At 29.9% G+C, this 20,837-nt stretch overlaps 1 protein-coding gene across 3 annotated transcripts in view; it reads left to right on the top strand.

The window, feature by feature from the left end:
• Positions 1-20,837, top strand: part of LOC143228202 (kelch-like protein 28) — a 30,160-nt gene extending 9,323 nt beyond the window's left edge. For all 3 annotated transcript variants that reach the window (XM_076459511.1, XM_076459520.1, XM_076459517.1), the window contains 5 exons: positions 1,050-1,178; positions 11,005-11,835; positions 12,171-12,433; positions 14,351-14,603; positions 19,185-20,837. In XM_076459511.1, the coding sequence (XP_076315626.1) occupies positions 1,050-1,178; positions 11,005-11,835; positions 12,171-12,433; positions 14,351-14,603; positions 19,185-19,204 (1,496 nt within the window). In that variant the 3' untranslated portion in view covers positions 19,205-20,837. The remainder of the gene's footprint in view (positions 1-1,049; positions 1,179-11,004; positions 11,836-12,170; positions 12,434-14,350; positions 14,604-19,184) is intronic.

The raw sequence follows: 20,837 nt of genomic DNA, 5'->3' as shown, positions 1-20,837 counted from the left end.
GTAAATAATAATAATAAGACTTAAAGTTGTGACAGTGATACATTTGACAAAGTAAATATCAAAAACCAATGTAAGTTAACTAATGATTTAATGTGATACAACAGATGGAACTGTTGTATAGTTAGTATAAACTGTGTACAGTTAGAGTTGAAAACTAACAAAGGGTAAAATTAATAGTGTTCAGTATGAAATTGAATGTATTTGTTGTTCAAAATTCAATAGGAGAAATCTTGTTTATGAGAAATGCTAGTGAGTTTATGCACTTTGTCTATGAAGTCTTGTAACATATAACAAATTGTATGTGTCATGAACATTGTAATGCTACTTACATGAAATATTTGTAGTTGAAAGTGAAAAGTTTATTATTTCAGTATGCCAACTTAATTGAAAACTTTGAACTTGAATGTTTGACTATGATATACAAGTCTAGGTAGTATACTTTGTTTTTAAATATGTTAAATGTCATGTTGTTTTTTTTAAGAGTGAGTTCTGATAAGTAGCTGTATTTGGCTGTATAAAAGACATTGATAATTAACTGTAAGAATATCATGAAATAAGAAGTTCAGTCATGTTCATATTGAGAGGATAAAATGTTGTGTCATTTCTCAGTCAGTATGTCTACTTAAAAAGATAACTTTATGCATGAAATATTTTTTTTGTGTGGAAACTGGTAGTTAAGTCTTCTCGCAGCTTATTGCTTACTATTAATTTACTTCTAGGCTGTGATATGTACAATAATTTAAAAGCTGGAGCTAAGCTATTTTAATTACTTTTATGATCACTTTTAATTTAATTGTGCATTCTAAGTTTTAAAAAATAATTTGAAAAAATGATGTTAATAATATTATTGTGTGATAGTATTAGAGATTTTTGTACTAACAGCAGAAGAATGAATACTGTACTAATTTAGTATAGCATATTAAAAGTAGAGTGCACAGTATATAAGACTGTATTGATTACTTAATTTAACTACTAGCTAAAACATACATCAATTCTTTACATAAAATTTAATTACAGTTTGTGTAAATGCTTTAATTTTAATATTACAGGTTCCTTAGATGTAAATCATGATACAGTAGAGGAGCTTCTGCATGTGTCAGATATGTTTGCAGTGCAAGGACTGGTTAGTGAATGTGAAAAGTACTTAAGAACTCACTGGAGGCAAGAAAATTATTTTGGTAAATAAAATTAAACTAGTGTTAATTTTTATTTATTTTTTTAATTACACAATTAAAATGTTTCAATCTATGGAAGATGATTACTATATCTTATAATGAATGTGATATTCTAATACCAGAACCTACAAAAAATAAAATTTGGTTATGGACAGGAGATGAACACCCACCTGGGTTCTCTGTATGCCTGCCAGATGTTGATTCCCAGTGGAACTGATGTTAAGTTGGAGATGCATACATAGATATACAGGTTCTTGTATCTGAAGCTCCTTTTACCTGCTGGTATATGTTTTTGAAGTGAAAAGTAGAGGATTCTCTTTCTACCACAAACCTGGTGTGCAGTTTCAGAGTCCACTAGGTGTTTGTTGCAGTTTAACTCTCAGTTATGGTCTCTTGCACCATAGTCTCTCTACATCAAGGAGTCCCATTATTTCTGTAATATATCTTGGGGCCCACCTTTTATTTCCTTGTTTTGGCAATACATTGCTAACAAGTGAAGGGTATACCTATTTCAGAAGTAGTACAGTCTTCCATGATTGTACTGTATTTAGTCCTGTCTTGCACCCCATGGTTTTCTTCTGGGTGCTTTCTAAAGTGTGATCATATCTCACTGGCCTTCCATCCATTCAGTGTGGAATTCCATCTTTTTTGTGAAAGGAGGGGGGGGGGGTAAGATATTGTATTGGAAGTTAACATTTTCTTAAACTGAAAATGTGTTTCTGATAGATACTTACTTCCACTCACATTTCCCACCCATCCTCTGCACTTTTTGTGTGGTTTTTGTGAGGTGGCTGATCTTGAAGTAATGAACAGCTACAAGATTATAGAGGGCACTAGTTATTATATTGTTAGTATTTTACTCCTATTAGTGGAAGATTTGTGCATAATTCTTTGCATGTTAATATGCAGATATCTCATGTTCATGTATGTGAGGGTAAGTGAGAACATCAAGGTTAGTGGTGAGCAAACATTTGTGCAGATAAATGGCAGTACAAGTCAAAGTTTTTTGTGAGTAGAAGTTAGTGTCTGTTGGAAATGCATTTTCAGCTGAGGAAAATGTTAAATTTTATTAATTTTTAATATCTTTTTGTGAACCATATTTGATATCCTTATGGCTTACAAAATAGGGAAACATTAATTGTCATGTAAAGTGCTTTGAATTTTTAATACCTAATTTTTGCATTATACATTTTTAATCAGAAAATGTGGTACAGAAGTTTTGATAAGACTTGTAACATAAGTAATTTAATATGTATAATTTTACACAAACCATTATTTTCTTTAAAATACTTTTGTTTGAAAGCTTTCTGTTCTCTTACGAGAACCTTCATAACCACTGCATTTTACCATGGGTAAAAGGGCTGAAACATTAGAAGTAGAAAGTATTTTAATTAGAATACATCTGTGTACAGTGTTGTATACAAAAGTTACTGGCTATTTCCAATGTAACCCTAGTTGCTAGTTTTGTTGACAATAAAGAAAACATTTTAGCTGCTTCACTTACACCAGTATTTACTGCTAGTGTTCGATTAACTTAACAAATCACATTTCAAAAGTTAGTCTGATTTGTGTCTCAATTTGTTTATTAATCCATGTATAAAGTTTTTGTATTTATCTTTGATATTTTTTATTTAGCCATCTGAAAGGACTCTTATAATTTACCAACTTTGTAACTACTAGGTAATGATGAAACTGTGCATAGTCTAAATCTAAATGTACTGATTTTATCTTCACAAAATTTCAAGTGTATTGAACAAAAAAAAATTTCATTAAAGTATTTCACAGAAGGTTCTATAAAGCCTTTGAAGAGTTAATGTGAGTTAAAGATAATTTTTCTGTTAATAATGAAAATATTTATTTCTGTTTTACAGTTTCTGTATCATATTTGCACAAACTCTAAAATTTCCCAAATGAATATCAAAAAGTTCTTTGTTTTTGTAAAACTGTATTTCTTCTCTAACCTAATACTGGAACACTAACTGTACCAATTTGATCAACATACAGTGAAAGTAAAAGTTGATAAATATGGAATAAAATAAATAATTAGTATTTTTTTCAGTATTACTTCAGATAATAATAGGTAATTAGTTTTTTTTATCCCAGCAGCCTCAATGTCAAAACACATCAGATTGATCTTCTCTTAATTTTTTAGTTTTTATCGCTGTTCTTCAGACTTTCTCTGCATGAAAAGCAATTAATCACCCTTGAATATTTTTAGTACAGCTTAGGCTGTATACAGTCAGGTTATACTCATTTAGTAACAGTAAGAACTTTTTTGTTTTTCTCACAGAGTTATATTTTGTTTTCTTACATAAGTTAGCTTCAGTAATCTTACTTTTGTCTTACTGTGTTTGTTGTCCAAAAAAAGTCATGTAGTGTTTTTGTAACTCAAAAAATATGTCAAACATTAAAATAGAATGTCCCAAAACTACTGTGATTTATATGGCTTTCTAATTAAGTTGTAAGTGGGTTTAAAGAATTTCATTACTGCTAGAAGCAATGACTTTACACAACACATACACACACACAACAAGCTTTTCTTACAAGCTACAATCATTAATACAATGCTAAACAACACGTGATCTTAAGGTTTGCGTATACTACAATGTGCTCTTTTAAACAAGTATGAATGAATATTTCTTGGAATGCATGATAATATGGGAGGGACTGCTGTAATGGGTTTACAGTTTAACACGTTCATTGATATCAACAAGTCAAGAGGGTAGGAGTTTCAAATTTAAAGTTTTCTTTGTTTGTTTTTGTATTTTATACTTCTAACTAGTTAAGTACCATAGAAATATTAGTCTTAAAGTTAATGTGTAAAGTGGGATATCCAGAAGGGAGTGAGAAAGAAGGGTGAGTGAAGACTGAGAATTTTTAAATTTCAAAACTTTGATAATTTTAAAAGTTGAAATATATATATACATGGGAAAAACATACACAATTTAGGGATTATCTTTTAACTGCTTAGAAGTTAAGAATATTTTAATGTGAATAATAATTTTTTTCAAACTTGGAAATAGAAGAATATTAAATTTTCACTATTTGCTTATAGGATGACAATTTAGGCCATATAGAAAATATTATTTGTGTACTTTATTGTTAAAGATATCAACTCATGGATATTTCTGAAGTACGAAATAAACATTTGATATGTAATTTGTAATCTTAAAATTTTTAAAGTCACAATGCAACGTAGTCTTAAACTTTTATATATAATCTGCTCTGTGACTACTTATCACGGAATAAAATTACAGGATTATTTTTTAAAAATTGTACAACGGGCATGTTTTTTCTTATTCATTGACATCAGAGACAAATTAATTACATATAGATTTGAAATTTGGTCTAACTGTGTGTGTGTGTGTGTGTGTGTGTGTGTGCATGCAGTAAAGAAATTGACGCATTACACATTATATAGTGGTCTGACCAAGATGTGGCATGAAGCTTCAGATATATCATCAAGGCACCAATATATACATGCTATGGTAAACTTAGTCTTGCCTCTGGTGGGGAAATGTTTCTCATTGTTTCAGTTGCTGAAAATACTTTTAGAGAAGTTAATGGGTTCAGGCAATATCATAACCACTTTCTTCCAACAGATGTTCAAAGCTGTCCAAAATGTCTCCCAATATGAAAGCATCAGTATTGGTCCTAATAAAGTAGAAGACTATTTCATGTCAGCAGAAAGTTGTGAACAATCTGGACTAAAAGAAGTACCTGTTCAATATAATACTTTATTTGAACGAAAACTTTAAAAGAAATCAAAAGCAAAAGAAAAACAAAGAAAATAACTTGTTTTGTTCTTGTAAGTCAATTAAAAAACATTCTTTCTTTTAATTGCGACACCTTTATATATTGTTTAGAACACATATAAAACCTCATGAAACGTGTACTTGGTTTAATAAGATTCAGCTCTGATTCTATTGGTCTGTCCATTTTCATGTTTGCATTTCTGAAGATTTTGTAATGTTGAACACCAGTGATGTCCGTGGATGCTGTGGGAGTAGACTGGTTTGGGTTATGACATTCTATTATTGTGACCAGCCTTATACATAATGGGTTATTCTCATCTGTACATCAAAATGGAGCACATGAAATGAGGATTTAGGATTAATAATAAAATTAAATCTTGATATACACTTCATCAGGATAGAATTAGTTAAATAGACCAAAGTAGAACTGACATAACTGAGAATGAAGAATATTGTATTATGATGTAACCAAACCAGGATTATAACAGACTTCAGATAGTTCATAACATGAGTATAAATTTAATTTATTGAAAAAAAATGTATACTTCCATGTCACGTTTAGGTGGATCTCAGTCACAAAGTTATAAAGTGTCAAAAGTATATGCACTCAGGGAATGCAAACCATAGGAGGCATGCTATAAATTCTGATAGTAATAGACAATTGAAAAATAGGGCTATGAAAATAATTTTTTTTAATAATACATGAGATAGTATGGTTGGAAGGAAAACAAATTTGTTTAGTGATACATATGGCATAAATTATTAATTTTTTAACTTTAAAAAATTATCTAGTTCAGATAATTCACACTGATAAATGAACTTGTAAAGGTGAGTCATGCAATCCTTAAAATAATACATTATGACATGAAAGTTACAAGAAAATGTTTATCCTTTAACATTACATATATATGTATTATATAAGCAGTTGTAACTTGTATCAAAACTGTAAAAATGAAGAAGCTACATATGCTATTATATTCAAAATTGTATTTAAGTTTCGTTTCCTTTAAGATCCTTGTCAGAATTGTCACATATACTTTTCTTTCTATTTATACTGTTTTGCATCCAATAATCTCCAATTTCATGTAACCTTCAAACATTTTCAATTTGAGTTTATTACCTTCAGCTGCCATCTTACCTGTTTGATTTACAAATTATCACAACTAATTGAAGTATTGAAAATTGTAATGTAATGTGTTACTGGATATGGCCTTTTTCACATGTGGCATATGGCATATATCATTAGATTTGTGTGTTACCACACGCTTCAAATGAAAATGACCATGAAGGGGAGACAATTACATTTAAAATTGTATCCCATAAAACCTTAAGTCTTAAAATTGGAAAAACTTGACTGTGTTGTGTTCATTAAATGTGAAAGTAGACTAAGCATAAACTTATGAAACTTGTTCACCGATATTATAAAGGCTAATTTCAATCATCAAATTACTGACTTGTTTTTATGTCTATATTGCATCACACCAACAATACTTTTTGTAACAACACTCAATCTAAAACAATGGATGACATCACTCATGTTTTATGTGAACTGCATAATGAACACCAGCAATAATTAGTGCAATTAATTGCTGTATTGTTTTAATTTTTATGAGGGGTGACCCCCACCCCAGTCATAGGAGAGAAAGAAATGAGTATGAGCTACCTTGACAACTTTTTCAACACCTGCATTTTTGTGACATGATATTAATTCTCCCATGTTCATTCATATTGTTTTATTGGTGTTTTTAAGTAGTTTGCTAATTAACCTTGCTTTTGTATTATAGCCCTCTTCTGAAGGTTACTGTTTGTGCATTTTGCAAAAAAAAATTTTTGTTTAACAGAATATGTTGCCATATTTTTTATGGTAATCTTGACATTTCCTACTTGGTAAATAAATTGCTGATGTTGACTAAATACAACCTTATTATCACCATTATGTTTGTACTTGAAATAATTAGTAATCCCATGCTATCTTTGGTAAATCAAGTAAATTGATGGTTAAATAATTAAAACTTTTTATCATCATCAGTTAGCCAGTTTATTTATGTACATTGCTTGTTAAGCATATAAATATCCGAGTAATCAGAATATTTTGTAGTTTCTTTCTGTACTCATTAAACAGAAAACTTACTTAATTTGATGATGTTTTAGTTCATAGAAAAAAGCAAAAACATTTTTGTAAACTGTGCAACTTAGTAAAACTATAGTTTCTGCTAAAAATAAATGGAAACACCATAATTTTAAACAAAGAACCAAACATCAACAAAATATTTTTATTAGTACGTAAACAATCTACATTTGTAACTTCCTTGTTTCATACTGCATATATATATTCTTTTGTCTAGAGAAACTACTTGTATTTGGGGATTACAAAACCTTCTCCAAATATTGTACATTTGTCAGTCTGTTAAACTTCTAATAAACATTTCTTTGTTACTTATTTAACCCATCTCTAAACTTTAAAAGCTCACATTAGCTTAACTGATATCCTGACATTGAAGAAAATTTCTGTGGCTTTCAAACTTAACACATACAAGTATTTTCACAAATGAATAGAGCTGCAAGTACTTAGAGAAACTTTTAAAAGACAGCAAATATTTATTGTACATTTATGTGCTAGTCTAATTTGTACTCAATCCAGTTATACTTAACCTTTCTTTAAAACTGTTGTCCAAGCTATGTTTTATTAGTAAATTATCAAATCACTTGACATGGCACCATAAGAAAGTTTGAGCTAAAGTATGCACTAAAACTCAAATGGTTGAAAGTCAAGAAATGGATAACATATTCACAAGGGAATAATAGTTTTTTAACAAAAATATTTATTCTTTGGGATAAGTTGAAAAAACATTTTAAAAAATTGACAAGTACTTTGTTTTCTTTACAGATGTGCACATACTAATACAGTGTTAAATAATTCAGTTATTAATTTCTGAAAAAAACAGGTAGAGGGATTTGGCCCTCTTGTACTTCTTTCCAAGATTTGTGTCTGCTTATATTTAAAAGAATAACTACACTGCATATCACAAATTTTGTTCCTGGATACTTTGTGTTATTTCTTAATTGCTTATGTTGTAAAAGTACAGAAAATGGCCATTATTCCCTTCAAACTTTGCTTTAGTGACCTGGATAATGAAATATATAAATTAACCTATTTTCTGTGTAAAAAACAGACAAATTTGCACATTTTCGTTTACATAAAGTCTGAATAAAACAACATACAAATTGAGATTTACATGTATTTATACCAGTGTTGTACAAAAATGTTTACAAGTGAATAGTTTTTCGAGACTTGCAACTGTAATGTAAATTACTTTCATATCTCAGCTCCCAAATATACTCTATCATCGTGTTTTCGTCATACGCTCCTTCAAATTCCAGTAGATCTTGATGGAAGTGCTCGCCTTGTTCCTCTGAGCATCTCCCATGTTCTCCTTGAATTTATCAAGATGAGCATTAAGAATATGGATTTTCAGGGACATCCTGCAGCCCATTTTGCCGTAGTTCTTCACCAAGCCTCAACCAGTTCCACCTAATTTTCGGCCTTGTGGTTGCCCAAAAAGTCCCAAACCACTGCAATAAAGCTTCCCAAATTTTTTTCCCTTCCTACTGAGCTTCTTGGAGAATTCTGGGCACTCCGGGATCTTCTTTATTTGTGGTCCAATGAAGACACCAGCTTTGACTTTTGTTTCAGACAGCTTAGGGAAGAAGTCTCGAAGGTACTTGAAGGCTGTAGACTTCTTATCTAGAGCTGTAACAAATGATTTCATAAGCCCCAATTTTATGTGCAATGGTTGGAACAACACCTTCTGGAGGTTCATTAGTGGTTCACACTTGACATTGTGCCTCCCCACAGAGAACTCGGTCTGTTGTGGCCAGTGCTTCCTGTTGTAGTGTGCTGCGGTGTCTCTGCTGTCCCAAAGGCAAAGATAACAGGGAAACATGGTGTAAGCCTACTTGGAGATCCATCAGGAATGCCACCACTTTGAAGTCTCCAATAACCTCCCAGTCATACTCAGTATACTTCAAGGCTTCTAGCAAGGTCTTGATGCTGTTGTATTCCTCTTTGTGGTGTACCAAATGAACCAGGGGAAGAGATGGATACTTATTCCTGTTATGGAACAGCACAGCTTTGAGGCTTCTGTATGAGCTATCGATGAAGAGGCACCACTCGTTCAGGTGACAGGCAATTCTAATTGCCTTGCACAGACTGGATACATTGTGGCAGAAGCAGAGCCAATCTTGACGAGTAAAGAAGCTTGAAAAATGTTGATGACGCTTCCTCTGACTTGCAACTTGCACACTTTCATCTAACAAATCCTACTCCTTGAGCCTAGATGTCAAAAGCTTGGCATTCGACTTTGTTAGACCAAGACCTCTGGAATGTTTTGGAAAATGGATAAATTTGAAAATTTCATTACCCAAGTCACAAAAGCAAAGTTGGAAGAGAAAAATAGGTCTTTTCCATTTACATTAGGCATAAGCAATTGGGAAATAACACTTTCTGCCCAGGAATATGATAAAGTAAAAATTGTGTTACATAGTGCTATTAATTACTGAAGAAATGGAGGTCTGGGCCCATCTTCAGAGATTTATGACTTCTGATACATTTAGTAATAAAATTATAAATTTATGACAAAAAAAATGAGTGGATGAGATTCATGTTTTCTAGACCATCACTTCTACATCCATACCTGCATATACAACCTGAAGTTACTAATTCCTTAAAAAAATGTGGAAGGATCATGCTCCTTAGCCCTCACCAGATCTATGTCTACTTATATACCATTAAAGAATACAGTTGTTAATTTCTGGAGGAAAATGGATTGGCAGTCCTGATCTATTCTTGTAGATCTGCACTTGCTCACATAACATAAAAGAATACAGTTACCTACTTTTATCCTAAAAGCATAAAACAATGTATAAAAAGGCAAATCCACACTTGACTCAACACTTGAAAGCAATAAATAATCAGAAATCATAATTTCAGTTGATTGATCATTTTTGTGACGTTAATTGATGTAAGTTACTCAGGTAATCAGTTAATTTGCTGAACTCTATGTGTAGTGATGAAAGATCTGGTATGTACTACTAGCTGTATGTATCTCAATGGAGAAGCTGTTCATAACTCTTAAATAAATGATTCGTAAGATGCTGTGTCTGTAAGCAGTGGTGCAATCTGCAAAAATGGATAAATTTAGTTTTTATAATTCATGTAAGTTATTGCAAAAAAATGTAGCTTTATCATATGCAACTTTTAAATTTTGCATTCATTACAGTACTTTTTATTTTTGTAAGTATTGTATTTACCAGCATTAATCAGTAATTTGTATTTATTCTGTGTAGAATCAAAGTGAGTGTAAATGTTCATTAGTTTTCAGAAAGGTAAAAAGTGTCACTGTTAATTATAAGTTTGAGAAGGATTGCCTTTTTATTTGAAATGTATTTTTTCTCTCTTTAGTTTTAGCCTTTAGTAGACAATTTAGAAACATGCTGAAGCAAAATGTTAGCTTCATTTGAATATACTCTTTTGGTCAAAGAGCACCTCACATTTCATTTAAGAGCACCTTAAAACCTGTTGACTTCTGGGAATCTAAATAGTCCTTAGGCATGTGTATTTTTCCAATCGTGTGTAGTGAATTTTTTGGTTCATGTAAATATAGAGCACTGATATCAGATAGGTTAAATACTGCATCATAATACAGGTAAAACAGAAAGGTGAACTTCTGAAGTATCTTGTTTGGTGCATCACATCAGCAGTGTTAAGTAATTAACACCTTTTGTCAGTACCAAAGATTTTTGACATGGCCAGATAATGCTGATTTCCTTATTTAACAAACTCTTTGTATGTATTTTTCAATTATGCTTTCAATATGTAGTTTTAGTAGCCTTAGATTGTATAGTTAATATGGTATATTAGTGTACGTAGAAAAACAGTGAAATTGCAACTAACTGCTGATGATATACAAGTAAAATACATGGATGTTTATTTTCAGATCTGAGTGAGTTCTAACAAATTTTGGTGTTGTATACTATTTTTTGTGACTGTTTTGTTTTCTTTGTTGTTTTTTCAGAATACTACAGCTTAGCAGTGAAATACAACCTGGAAGACCTCCAAAAGACAATATTGCTTTATATTAAAGCAAACGTCATGAATGCTATGACAAATAAATATTTTGTTGAATGCTCTTATGAACTGTTACTAGTTGTTATTCAAGATGAAGATCTTACAGTTAACTCAGAAATGGATATTTTAGAAGTGGTTTTAAAATGGATAGCTCATGATGCCTGTCAACGCATTTCTCTCTTGGAGTCTTTTCTTAATCATATAAAACTTGCTAGGATAACTAATAGGAACATAAAGCAACTTGTAGATCAATCACCATTCACTAAAGATGAAAAAAATTATATCACAGAAAAAATAAAAAATCATATTTCAAAAAAATCTGTATTGAAAGAGTTAGGCTTATTTCTGTTTGTATTACACATAGACAATTTTGATAACACAAATATAACAGCATTTGATGCCAACAGTGGTGGTTGGTATAACTTGCAGAGTGCACTGTCCCTAAATCATTTAGATAATGCTGTCCTATTTGAAAAGGAAATATATGTATTTAGTGAAGGGAGGAATTTTGCATACAGTTTAGAATGCCAGGAATGGAAAAATAAGGCACCGCTTCCAACACAAAAGTATGACATCAATGCTTGTTTGTTAAATGGTAAGATCTATGTTATTGGAGGAACTATAACAAAGAGAAAAAAAAGAGTTTTGTATCCTTATTATAGAAGTGTAGAAATACCAGTTCGTCCCATTCAAGTATATAATCCTGCTACGGATGAATGGTATACACTAGGAGATTGCTTTTACAGCAATGCCAATATGCCAGTAGTTGGAGTAGATGGTAAGCAGTTGTAACTTGTTAGTTTATATTTGCTTGAATCCACAAATTTTTGTAGCTTTTTTCAATATTTAAAGTATAAACGTGCAGTATCAGTCCATCCTTAAAGTGCATGTGTGTCACTTGTGCAATTGAATGAACACATTTTATTTTAAGTTTGAAAATCACGATTGTTGTGAAACAGTTGGCATTTGAAAATTGGTTAAGCTAGATGTATAAAATTTGCTTATTTATACCAAAGATTTTTTATTTTTTTGTCATATGGTGTAACATGGATGTATGACAATGTGTTTATTAAAATGCATCTAATAAATGGAGATTTATAAATATCGTTTCAGACAGTCTTTATATGGTATGTCATAAACAGTTCAAAAACCAGTCCCATGTGAACATACTCAGATATAACTTGTTAAATAGACGGTTTTGTCGGCTGCCTGATTCTCCTAAGAAAATACTTGATGCAGTCCTTGTGGTATCAAACAACTACATCTATATTATTGGAGAAGAAAAACGGATATATAATAGACACATTTTTGACTTTGCTCATGAATTTACGAAACATAACGAAGGTTGTTGTGGCCAACGATATAATATTACAACGGTATATTTCCATCTTTTGTGTAACGTAGTTGATACTTACCTTAATTATAATATTACAACGGTAAATTTACCCTTTTATATAATTTGGTTGATTTTGTTCCAGAAAAATTGTAACTGTGTTTTTTAGTTTCTGGTTTGGTGAAATCAAATTATTCACAGTTCTGATAAGTCATTTTTGTAAGCAGTAACAAAATATGCAAAAAAAATTAAATTTTAAGGTATTTTTTATTTTTGGTTTTTTTCTCTTTTCTTCTTTCAACAACTGGGTTAGGTGAATGAAGGAAAATGATTCAGAAATATACTCCATTGGTATATTTTTATGTCAAAAAATTGACAAAGTTACTAAATGCTAATAGACTTGTAAAAACATTTTTAAAGGTATTTTTTGATATGTTCTTTGATAATGAAGCCTTGCTTTGATTATGTTGTAAATTTTACTGTGTAAAAGTGTATTATACTACATATGAAAGATGTCATAATGTAGAATTTTTTTTTTTTTTTAATAGGGTGCATATGTATAAGGTATACAAATTATGTTGCAAAAATGTCACTTTCAGTAATTTCACTAGTGAAACTAACAGCTTACATATTTTGAATATCTGTAGAGCTATTAACAATGTCATTAAAACTTTTGAGTAGTTTTAAACAATCACTAATTTTTATCTGTGTTATACTTTTCAGTTATGTTTACACTTTAAATAGACATTCTGCATAGTAATTGAAACGCTAAACATAAATAGGTTTTGGCCAGTCAGTATAAAAGTCATCACATTCATGGCATAAGACAGCGTAATAATCATGACTATCTAATTTGGTGTTTTATAAGCACTATACCAGAAATAAATAATATATATTAAAAATTGTTTTCTTAGTGTATTTGTACAGCTGTTGTCTCATGTAATTAAGCAAGTATATCACAATTACTTTGAAGATATGTATGAACACTTTACATTGTGTAACTGCTTAGAGAAGCTGTAAGTTATAATGTCATGTTTAATACTAAAGACGAAGAGAGTTGACAGAACAAAATATTTTATTTACAATGTTCAAATGTTTTGGAATATTCTATCTTCAACTACATCTGAAATAGTGATACAGATATAGTTATTAACTAATGTTATAGTATTATTAGTAAGTAGCTCATTATAAATGGAAGGGAAAAACAGATTGTAAAATATATTGCAAAAGAGTTGAGTGTTTGCTCTGTAAACTTGTAGTTAAAGACCACCTTACTCTTAACAACGAGTAAACTTTCTTTAAACCTAAAGTTCAATGTCTGAAGATCCTATAATAATGACAGATAAACCATAAGCTGTGATTTTACATGTGAACAAATAAACAAAGTTGTTGTGTTTAACTAATGGATGATTGATTCTGTTTGATTATCCTAAATGTTCACAGATTGTAGTGTTTAAGTGGTATTTTGTTTTGCCAATGTATGTGACTTTACAGTCACTATATATATATTTAGACATGAGCCATAAATGTAGAAGTTTGGATATTTTATCCTTATATCAAGTCCTTTGGATGTTTAGGAGTATCAGACAGGACTGACTGTCAATCATCGTCATCTTTATTATTAGACTTTTGAAAACAAATTTGAAATTTACCAAATGGTATTTCTTCAAAAGAACATTTGTTTAAACTATTATAAATGTAAATCTTTATTTAAAAATTATGTGATGATTTACCAACAGTAACAGCTTTTTTGTCTATACAGCAAAAACTGGATGTAAAAAAAAAAAATTTTTAACTTCGTTATTTGTTATATTGCCATGTTTTAAAGAAGATGTAACAATTGATTCTCTACTGATGGATAAGAAAAAAGTTGTGAATTAAAGATTCTTGGAGTTTAAATTTTTTCATCCAACAAATTTTGTATTTTTATTTTTTCTGATTGTTAATATTGCTTTATTAGGATACCTGGTCAGTTTGTAACATAGCTCTGCCACATGATGTGAAGATTGTTTCAGCTGTTGCCTTAGAAACTTCATTAGCTGTTCTCTGCAAGTGCAGATCAAAGCGAGGTCAAGACTTAAGCTTGTATTTGTATGACCCTGTTTCTGACAAAATGGAACTTTCTGGTAAAATTCCTTTCCCTGATGATGTTCATTGCAATGAATGTTTTCAGCCACTGAAATTCTTGATGAGTACAAATAAAGAGTTGACAGGTATGTTGCAAATCTTGAAATCATTTTAGTGTACTTGAGAATGTACTATTTTGAAAATAGTATATATGGATATATATATTCTATGTTGAAGCTACACTTACAATGTACAATTAAAATTATTTCACTCTGCCAGGATAAATTTTCTGTATTATAAGTGTATAAATTCAACTGATTTCAAAGTATAATATTGATGCTGGTATAATGATGGCAGTTTTGAAAGATATAAAAATACTGAGATATGAAAGGTTGAATTACAATTTTATAAATGCACACAGTTATGAAACTAACATTCGTGTACAAAATGACCTTGTTAACTTCATATCAGAAGACTTACCACATCAAACTGTTTGAAGTTTCGAACACATTTTAAAACACACACACACATATGCATATTTACTCTTGGAAATTTGTTTTAATTTTTTTAATCTGTTATTTATAACACTTGAAGGTAATTGAACTAACAAGTTTTAATGATGTTGCCACCGGGAACCATTTTAACTCATAGTTCATAAATTGGGCAATCACTGGATGTAATGCATAATAGCAACAAACTTTGAAAGTTTTCAGTGGATTTGGTTCATAAAAAGTGGCATTTATGCTAAATGTATTAAGATAGTTACACATAACCAGAATTTTCAAGCAAGTAAAATTTAAGAAAACTGTGATAGTCCAATAGTTCATTTAACTGAATTTTTTTAATAAAAAAAACAACTCTACACTAATTCAACACAATTCATGAAATCTGACTCAAGCTTTTCTGAAATAAGATTTACCCTTTGAAAATACTTTGCTTATTGGGTTTGTTGAATAGTGATTTTTTTATTTATTATTTATTGATAATTTGCTCTTAAAGAGAAATTGTTTATTAGATATGGATTTTATCAGGAACTGTATCAATTACATGTAAAGTGGTTTATGTACCATTGACTCATTAATTCCATCTAAATTAATTGTTTCATATGTATAAACTTTGTAATGTGTACATTCTATGTACAGTGATGGTTAATAATTAACCAATTAAAACTTTGACTTAATAATATGAGGTTTATAGACCACAGTTATTGCGTGTGTTTGTATGTTTATGTACAATTATATTAGCATTTACTACAGAAGAACACTATGATCATCATGGCTGACATAGTTACTTTTGTATTTGTTTTTGTTTTAATGATTTGTGAAAATGTAAATCGATTGTAGGAGTACTGTCTTTTATTGTCAGTGATGATTACTGACGGTTAAATGCACTTCATTTGAATGATAATTATATGTCAATGCACTGGTTATCATTATGATTTGTTCCATCGTAACATGAGCAACGTTTAACCCCATGAATACAGGCTGGGTGAGTTCCAACAAGTTAAAAATCATGAAAGTATCCACAAAAGTAATTGTGCTCTAAATTTTGATAATATACACGTATCTTTACAAAATTGTGCAGATTATTAATAAACATTACAAGGCTTTCATATGCAAAATAGCACCTTTTTGAAATTAAGTTTAAGATTTTTTTATTAAAGATTTTCTTGTGATTTTTTTCTCTCAGAATGTGCAAAATAATTTTAATTTTAAGATTGAAAATACTTTTCGCTATCTGAAATTTGTTAAGTCTCTTTTGTGTTATCTCTGTATCCTCTTAAATAATCATCGGGTGCTTGTTTGAATAAAACTATATTTTATCTGTTATTTTGTCAGTGTTAACTCTTTATGGTGTTGATCAATTTGACCAACCTTGTAACCATTATGGATATTAAGAAATTAATCTAAATTAATTTTTTTTTTTTTTTTGCTCAAGAATAAATTGTAACAAAAAGCCACAGCTGTTTATTCTAAATAGCTTAAATTTGATACAGTATACACCTATTTACATTTATTAATTTTTGAACTGTGTCTGACTAAAACTACCCCAACACATATTGAAAATTATGGGATGCACTTGCAGCTCATTATCATATTAAATAGCATAATTTACAATCTTGTGACACGTGCACCACATGAATATTTTTGTTTCACTGTCTTATCTAATAAGTTTCTTTTATATATTAGTTACTTTTATAATAATAAATAGTGAAAATAAAAGAAAAATAAAAAAATCTCATGATTAAATATCAAACATTTTTATTTTCAGTAAGGCTTAATATTTTGTTATTTTCTTTAATACTATACTTAATTCTCCAGGTTGTAATTATGTAATCATTGTATAAGGAAAACAAAGGTTGCAAATGTGAAATAAAATATACAGTATTGTTAGTTCTGGTCACAAAATTTCGAAGTACTTATGGTCAGAGTTTACACTTCTCACCTTTTAACACTTATTTTCTGTAGTTATTTTACTGTAGTATTTGAGAAAATAAAATTAATAGTTCTCTTTGTCCTTTTTGGTAGGGACAACAAAGTCCCATAATAAACCTCCTGAGGGTTTCTTCTAATCTTTTTACAGATATTTCCTGTTTACTTTACTGTTAATGGTTGAAGTAGAAACCTGCTAAATATAAAGTAATGAATCACCATTCCTGCCTGTTCTTGTATTAACATACTTTGAGTATTTTAATCCTATCAGTATCAAACAAGTTTTTCAACATAATTCCCATAATTGTTGAAACAAATTTTGGATAGAATTTTACCATCTTGTTGACCATATAATAATGATGAGAATTCTCTATGGTATAAAATGCTTATACTATGGCTTCATAGAAAGACTAGGCCAGTTCAATAAATTTGGTAGGTATTTAAACGTCAGTCAATAAGTGGACGTTTCCTACTGAATATATTCAACTCCTGGCTCTGAAAACAGAGTGAGGTAGGATTTATCACTTTGTTTACACAGTACTTTAGTTACAACAAGAATTATTGCAAGTACTGTATAAAAGTGACAGAAAATATTTTTGATAGGGCTTTGTAAAAAGTTGTCCTATCCAGCAAACTTTTATGGCCAGTATTGAGTTGTGGTAAGGTGAAAAAATGCTTATAATATTCCTGTTTTTTATTTTCCCATGCTTGCACAATAACCAATAAATGCTTAGTTTCCAATAATTTGTAAGGAACAGTGAGGTTTTTAGTCACCATACATTATATATGTATGTGTATACATATATATTATTATTACTAATTACAAATAAATATTTAACTTTTAATTATTTTTCTTAAAACATTGAAGAGTAAATAAAAATTATTTAGGTGATAATGATCTACACTATTTATGATGTTTTGAAGTTCTCTCTTACACTTGCGATTTGTACTTGCTAACCTTTAATATTAGCCTTGTCCAAATACACGTGGATGCATTAAAAAAAAAAAGGTTTGTAGACCTTGTATATGCATGTTTGAATTCTGTAAAAAAAATTATAAGTGAGTATGCCAACACCAAAAATCTATCATAACTTACCAGCTTCCTAACTATGCTATATTTAGGTTTAAAAAATCTAATTTCTGTTTTTTTGAAACAGTATTATTCATAATAATTCAGACTCTCCAACAATACAAGTGCTTTTCTCTGGTAAGTAACTTAGAAAGACTAACAGAAGTACATAAAGGAAATGTAGAGCTTTCTATTGGTTATAAACTCATAGGTATTAAAACAGCAGGCATAGATAAAGTTTTGTCAAATGATGAAGTGGTGGGCAGAGCCAGTATGTTGTATTCAATAAATATTATAATATCTCAGCAAATAGAAAAGTTTTGTTTTGTTTTGTTTTATATCCTAACTTTTCAGTATTGGAAATTTTAGTTGTATTATTCATATGAAACTAAATATGTTGTAACATGGGCATTATAAAATATAATTTGAGTGAACCCTGAAAATGATATATCAGTGTAAGATACAAAAAATCAGTATTTTAGCTCTTTTTTTTTTTATATATTTACTTTCAAATTAACACCTTTATACTTAGTTCATAGTGAATTCTTAAACAATTTATAGTGCAATGCCTCTTCTTATAAACTGAAGGAATACAGTAAAGGTTGTCCCAAAAATGAGATATTAAGATTGTTTAACACTTAAATGTCAAACAACTTCATTGTTCTCCTTGAAAATAGAAAAAACTTGGAGTTCTAAACTATGCCCCAGGTCAAACTAGAACAATGGAATTATCTACACAGTTGAGGTAATGAAGAAAATTATCTTATTCAAAAACTGTTGTGAGAGAACTGGACAGGTATTTTTGTATTGTTAACAAAGTAACAAAACACAGACTTGTAATTTACTGAGATTTTTTGCAGCCAAAAGTTTATGAGCTTTTTAACATCATAAAATCAAGTTATGAAAATTGATGGTAGAGGAAATTGGAATTAAAGTGATTTCATTCAACCATATAACTGCCAATTCCCCATTTCAGGGTATTTTTATGCCTCTGGTGTGCTTAAAACATGTTGTTTTGAACCAGGAACATCATTCTTATAAAGTGTATTTATCATCAGTAATTTTCTAATTAGTAGTTAGTTTGATTTTAGAATTTTGTATTTAATAATATTGCCACAGACTAAGAGCAGCAGTGTTACAATTAAAATAGAGTGATAGCATGGTGCATGTGTTTATTTTTTTTTTAAGGTTATAAATAAACTTGTATTTGCTTATTCACTTCACAGGCATTGCATCTGATGGTTGATCTTTGTCATGTAGTAACCAGACTGAGTCAAACATTTACTTGATGTGAAACAAAAAAGTTGGAACAGAGTGAATATGTAAGTAATCTAGTAGCTTTTGGAGACCTTATTGATGCTGAAGCCCAAGCTCCAAATCCAGGACAACAAGAAACATGTGGTACTATGTATTACCACATAAATAGTGTGTAAGAATTTGTTCCAGGTAATTACATTGCATCTTTAGAATCTCTAACCAGTGTAACATGTGATTCTCCTTGGTAGTTAAAATCAAAACAGACAATTACTGTTAGCAGTAATGATATTATCTACTTTGTGCCTGTGGAAAGCAGTTATGATCTTCCATCTTTAGGCAACAACAAAGATTTTAACTGAAATATTCTTCATGCTCTTCAAGAAGGTATAGAATATGCTAAAGGCTTTGCAGCCAATGTTTCTTAAACAAAATATAACATTCGTGGCAAGTGGAACTATGGAGCTCTTTGTGAAGATAAAAAAAAAGTCAAATACTTTGCCCTGGTTTTATATTTTTCACTAACTGATGAGGAGAAAGAATAAACTAGCAGCTTTTACAACACTATTAAACTTAGTGATTGCCATTTAATTTTAAAATCCATAATTTAAGATACAATACAAAAGCTTAGAGAAACAATAAGCATTTAAATCCAGGCTTAGTTGCATATTTGATAAGTTAGTTTATTTTGTTTATTTCATTTCATTTTTGTATAAATTGTTTTTTAATTCCTCAAAGTTACTAGTATTACTTTCTTTTTTAAACTGTAAGCTCTCAATTATGAGTACATGTGATTTTAAATTTTTGTTATCACACTAAATCATTAAAAACATTGTTAATCTAAAATAGAATTATGATTTAGAAATGTTTTTGAATGCTTTCAACTTAGTGGTACAGCATAAGAATTAAAAGTATTACTTGAGCTGAACACCATCTAAAATTTGTAAAAGCTACAAGTGGCTTTATGGTATAACCACTATGGCTCAGATATTCCATTTGTAAATGATATAACTTTAAAATGTACTTTGCAATGCTAAATATTATAGAACAACTCACTGAAGTATCAAAATGTGATGCATACTTGAGTATTTTGTTGAAGTGAGAGAGGGGTCTGTCAGTAGTTTTGTGTATTAATTACTTGTGATATTATCAGTAGAATGCAAGTTCCTGTCATTGTTAAATAAAATAATAAATAATGTATGACCAAACATAAGATTGTTACCAGAATGTAGCATTATTACTATATACAGTAGTAGCATTTACCCTTTAACCTTGCTATAATTATCTTGTGGCTTCAAAGTAAAATACCTTCAAAATGTTCAAAACACACAAGGCCACTGCTTAACTCCAATTTCCTGTGGCTAAAACAGATGAAAAATGCTATTACTTTCTTACTAAATAAGATTCTAGTTCATTGTGGATTTGTTCTATAGTAATCCAACTTTTGTCTTCAAGATAGTTTGACTGTGTTTTCGTTTGTTTTGTTTTTTCGTAATATGAAGCCTTTGAACACTTTTTTCTTGTCTCTTTGTGAAAAATTCATTAATTCAAACCTTTCACATGTTTTATTTGTAGGAGGTTTGGCAAATAGAATGTTATTTCATGAATAAAAGAACACAAACAGA

Source organism: Tachypleus tridentatus, chromosome 1, assembly GCF_004210375.1.
Source record: "Tachypleus tridentatus isolate NWPU-2018 chromosome 1, ASM421037v1, whole genome shotgun sequence".
NCBI classification, from domain to species: domain Eukaryota; kingdom Metazoa; phylum Arthropoda; class Merostomata; order Xiphosura; family Limulidae; genus Tachypleus; species Tachypleus tridentatus.
This window is presented reverse-complemented; position numbering and strand designations above follow the sequence as displayed.